Source organism: Mus caroli, chromosome 4 (assembly GCF_900094665.2).
Source record: "Mus caroli chromosome 4, CAROLI_EIJ_v1.1, whole genome shotgun sequence".
Taxonomy (NCBI): domain Eukaryota; kingdom Metazoa; phylum Chordata; class Mammalia; order Rodentia; family Muridae; genus Mus; species Mus caroli.
In genome coordinates, this window is record NC_034573.1 from 121,140,548 (window position 1) to 121,145,488 (window position 4,941).

Below are 4,941 nucleotides of genomic sequence, written 5' to 3' on the forward strand. Positions count from 1 at the left end.
TGGCTGTCCTCACAGAGAGTCTCCTCACAGAGGGCTTCCTCACAGAGGGCCTCCTCACAGAGAGCCTCCTCACAGAGGTTGTCCTCACAGTGGCTATCCTCACAGAGAGCATCCTCACAGAGGGCCTCCTCATAAAGGGACCACTCACAGAGGGCCTCCTCACAAAGAGCATCCTCAGATGGGGCCTCCTCACAGAGGCTGTCCTCACAGTGGCTGTCCTCACAGAGGGTCTCTTCACAGAGGACTTCCTCACAGAGAGCCTCCTCACAGAGGGCCTCCTCATAGAGGGCCTCCTCACAGAGGCTGTCCTCAAAGAGAACCTCCTAATATAAGGCCTCCTCACAGAGCCTCCTCACAGAGGGCCTCCTCACAGAGGGCCTCCTCACAGAGGGCCTCCTTACAGAAGCTGTCCTCACAGTGGCTGTCCTCAGAGAGAACCTCTTCACAGAGGGCTACCTCACAGAGGCTATCCTCACAGTGGCTATCCCTACAGAGGGCCTCCTCACAGAGGCTGTCCTCACAGAGACCCTCCTCACAGAGGGCCTCTTCACAGAGGGCCTCCTCACAAAGGGCCTCCTCATAGAGGCTATCCTCACAGTGGCTGTCCCTACAGAGGGTCTCCTCACAGAGCCTCCTCACAGTGGCTATCCTCAGAGAGAGCCTCCTCATTCACAGACGGCCTCCTCACAGAGGGCCTCCTCATAGAGGGACTCCTCACAGAGGTCCTCCTCACAGAGAGCCTCCTCACAGAGGGCCACCTCACAGAGGCTGTCCTCACAATGGCTGCCCTCAGAGAGAGCCTCCTCACAGATACTGTCCTCACAGTGGCTGTCCTCACTGAGGGTCTCATCAAAGAGGGACTCCTCACAGAGGGCCTCCTCACAGATGTCCTCCTCATAGATGGCCTCCTCACAGAAGCTGTCCTCAGAGAGAGTCTCCTCACAGAGGGCCTCCTCACAGAGGCTGTCCTCACAGTGGCTGTCCTCACAGAGAGTCTCTTCACAGAGGCCTCCTCACAGAAAGCCTCCTCAGAGAAGGTCTCCTCACAGAAGGCCTCCTCACAGAGGGTCTCCTCACAGAGGGCCTCCTCACAGAGAGCCTCCTCACAGAGGGTCTCCTCACAGACGGCCTCCTCATAAAGGGCCTCCTCACAGAGACTGTCCTCACAGAGACCCTCCTCACAGATAACCTCCTCACAGAGAGCCTCCTCACAGAGGCTGTCCTCACAGTGGCTGTCCTCAGAGAGAGCCTCTTCACAGAGACCTCCTCACAGAAGGTCTCCTCACAGAAGGCCTCCTCACAGAGGGTCTCCTCATAGAGGGTCTCTTCACAGAGGGTCTCCTCACAGAGGGCCTCCTCACAGAAAGCCTCCTCACAAAGGGTCTCCTCACAGAGGGCCTCCTCACAGAGGCTGTCCTCACAGTGGCTGGTCTCAGAGAGCCTCCTCACAGGTGGCCTCCTCATAGAGAGCCTCCTCACAGTGGCTGTCCTCACAGTGGTTGTCCCTACAGAGGGCTTCCTCACAGAGGCTGTCCTCACAGAGGCTGTCCTCACATTGGCTATCCTCACAGAGAGTCTCCTGACAGAGGGCCTCCTCACAGAGGGTTTCCTCACAGTGGGCCTCCTCAGAGAGAGCCTCCTCACAGTGGCTGTCCCTACAGAGAGCCTCCTCACAGAGGGTCTCCTCACATACAGCCTCCTCACAAAGGGCCTCCTCATAGAGAGCCTCTTCACAGAGGCTGTCCTCACAGAGACCCTCCTCGTAGAGACCTTCCTCACACAGGGCCTCCTCACAGAGGCTGTCCTCACAGTGGCTGTCCTCAGAGAGAACCTCCTCATAGAGGGCCTCCTCACAGAGAGCCTCCATTCCCAGCACACTGCAGCTGTAGGGGTCAAGGCAAAAGGATACTAAGTCCCTATGTCTGTCTCAGTCTATTCAGTCTCCTCAGCTCTTTTCTGTGTTAATGAATCTCTTGAGAGAGATGGGCTCTCTCCTGGAGCATTCCAGGGACCTCACTACCTTCAAGAAAGTGTAGATAAGTGGAATTCCTGAACTGAAGCAGACCCCACCACTTCCCCAAGACTCAATCTCTCCTCCTCAATTTGAACCCTCCCCTCCTCTGACCATGTATCCTTGGCCACTCATCTGGGAGCTTGGAAATATGACCCAGTTCCTATTCCACAGGGTATCTGAGCCTTGGACATCATGCCCTCCCAGGGAGGACCTGCTCTTTGAAGAGAGCTGGCCAAGTGGCTAGACTGACTGTTGGCTCTGTGGGTCCACATACTTCTATTTCACCAGCTCTGGGGTGACAAGTGAAGCCTACCATACCTGTTTTTGGGTTTTTCATTTTGGTTTTTTTTTTGAAGGTTGGTTGGTTGGCTGGCTGATTGGTTGGGTTGGTTGGTTTGATTGGTTAATTGGATGGGTTAGGTTTGTTGGTTGGTTTGATTGGTTAGTTGGGTTGGTTGGTTGGTTACTTGGTTGTGTTGGTTGGTTAGTTGGTTGGGTTGGTTGGTTGGGTGGGTGGGTGGGTTGGTTGGGTTGGTTGGTTGAGTTGGTTGGGTTGGGTTGGTTGGTTGGTTTTTTAAATATGGGTTCAATGGGTGGAACTGAAGTCCACATGCTTATACAATAAGCACTTTACCAACTGAGGAGCCATCACCCCAGACCCAAGTCTTTGTATTCCTGTTAGGAACAGATCTCCCCGCCCCAAGAAGTACCAGCAGTCTATGTGTGCAGCATGTTTTATAGGCTGGAGGACCATCCTCAGAAATCTTACTCCAATGTAACTCTAAACTGGGCTCTCAGAAGAACAGCACAGCCCTCTTTGAAGCTGGCAGTTTTCAGGAGGTGCAAATACTATGTAAATGTCTTGCTCTTTACTGCCCAAGCCTGCTGCTGCACCTGCTCACAGTAACTCAGTCCCTAGCCTGGTACTCTGCTGGGTGGGAGCAGGGCCAGTGGATGAGACACTTCTAAAGCTCTGGGTTTTGGAGCAGCCTGGGCCCTGCAGACAGGAAAGACAACTGCCTACCAGGAACATACATCTATTCCTGGGTAAACAGCTGCTGGGCCTTTCCATGGAAGAGGACCAATGTAGTCTGTCTGCCAGCTGGCCTCCTAGATGAGTGGTGTCCCAGCAGTGGCTGGGCAGTGGCCTCTGCTGCTGGCAATGGGATGGCACAGCCCTGGCTGTGGAGACCCACACTGTTGCACCCTCACACAGCCACCCCTCACTCTATCTTCCCACCCTGGGTAGGCAGTGGCAGGACCAATGTTCATGGTTATAGCTCCCTCATTGTTTAGTGCTTCTGTTCCTGAACATGTTCTATAGTGAGAATGGATATGTGGTACAAAGATTGGAGCACTTATTAAATGCCTTCTGTGTACCAGAAGTTACCCTAGTATGGGATAAGAATTCTCATCATCCTGTGTCACAGTGGAGCAAGCTGAACACAGAGATGTCAAGTATTTTTTCCAAGGTTGCTCAGCTAAGGATACCAAGGCTCTGACATAGGTCTTGCTCCTACTCTTTCCAGAAGTCACCTCCAACCTAAAGTTTCTCAACAGGTAAAAATGAATGCAGAGTGAGGGGGTTCAGTCCCTAACTCTGTACCCCTTCCACCATGTGAGGTTACCCAGGTTCCTGCCACTCTGGCCCCACTCCATCCTTATCCAGCTTCATGGGGCAGACCCACTGCAGCAGGCTTTGCAAAGGATACAATCATTACTCATGTGGTATATACCACCCCTGCGCTAAGACTCCTCAGTGAGCAGTAGAAGATCCCCTCCTGCTCCTGTGGGTTTAGGGATCGTGGTTGAGGGAGTTCTGGTCCAGCTGAGGGGCAGGAAGGGTTTCACAAAGGCAAACCCAGAAGCCTCAAATGTCCACTGTGGGTCAGTGTGGGTGGAGCTGGATCAGCAGCTGGGTGTCTTAGCTTGGTGGTGATGGAGGTTCCTCACCACAAAGCCAAGCTTTCAGCTGTCTCAGACCCAGGGGCTGACAGGCCGACGCTGGGCTTCAAGTACAAGGCTTGGAGCATCACAGGCAGAACCTGCTGAGGTAAAAGCTGGCTTTCTCCTCCTAGGCCCCCATCCAGGCCCATAATGCCTTGTATACTCAGCTTTTAGTGGCTTCCAGAATGTAAATTTATTCTGTGTGCCGGCGCCAGGCACTCACCTTATCTGCATGTTACAGTCACCAGAATAAATATTAGGGACAAGCCCGTGAGCTCTCCCTGTGTACACGAGTTAAACCTTCTAGCCAACAGCTCATCCAGGCAGGGATTTCAATGGAAATGCAGTGCTTACATTACTATGAGGAAAGCTTGGGCCTCTGTTCCATCCAGACGGAGCAACCCATGGGGAGTGGGTAGAGCAGCCCCGTGCTAGGGTGAGAGGAGAGAGTAAGGAGAGGGTGGGAAAGGAAGCACCTGTCAGCTTTGGGAGGGGCAGCTGGCTGCTCCCCCAGCATCTGGGATCACATGTGACCCCCTTTCTGGCATATTCAGGCTGAGCTACAGGAGCCTCCCAGAGGCATAGGAGACCTGGAGCAGCCCCGTCAGGCTCAGACACCATCCTGGCCTCCAGAGTTGCACAGTGACATGGACAGGGACAGGTCTCAGTCTCTCCTCAGCAGTTCAGCCATAAATAAAAGCGTAAAGAAGCCACTTTGCCTGCCAGAGATTCAGTTTCTTTAATGAGATGCTCCATCCTCACCATTCTACCCTCCAGGTGTTTCTGAGGTCAGAGGAGAACTCCAAGGCTGTCGGTCCCACCCACCTCCCTAGGAGCCCAACCCAAACTGCCCTGCTGACACTGGCTGGGGGGCCTGTGCTCTGCAGAAAGCATGTGGGCTCAGATTCAACCCTTAGTCCAATGTTTCGAGGGGGCGATTCCATGGTCTCATTTCACAGATGAGAAAACCGAGACCCGGA

At 53.8% G+C, this 4,941-nt stretch overlaps 1 protein-coding gene across 1 annotated transcript; it reads right to left on the minus strand.

The window, feature by feature from the left end:
- Positions 1–665: 665 nt before the first annotated feature.
- On the minus strand, positions 666–1,867 carry LOC110293418 (keratin-associated protein 16-1-like). Its single transcript, XM_021161242.1, has 3 exons — positions 1,450–1,867; positions 989–1,263; positions 666–935 (listed from the first exon to the last, which is right to left on the minus strand). Exons 1-3 carry the CDS (start codon positions 1,865–1,867, stop codon positions 666–668), a joined length of 963 nt encoding a protein of 320 aa, XP_021016901.1.
- Positions 1,868–4,941: the final 3,074 nt, after the last annotated feature.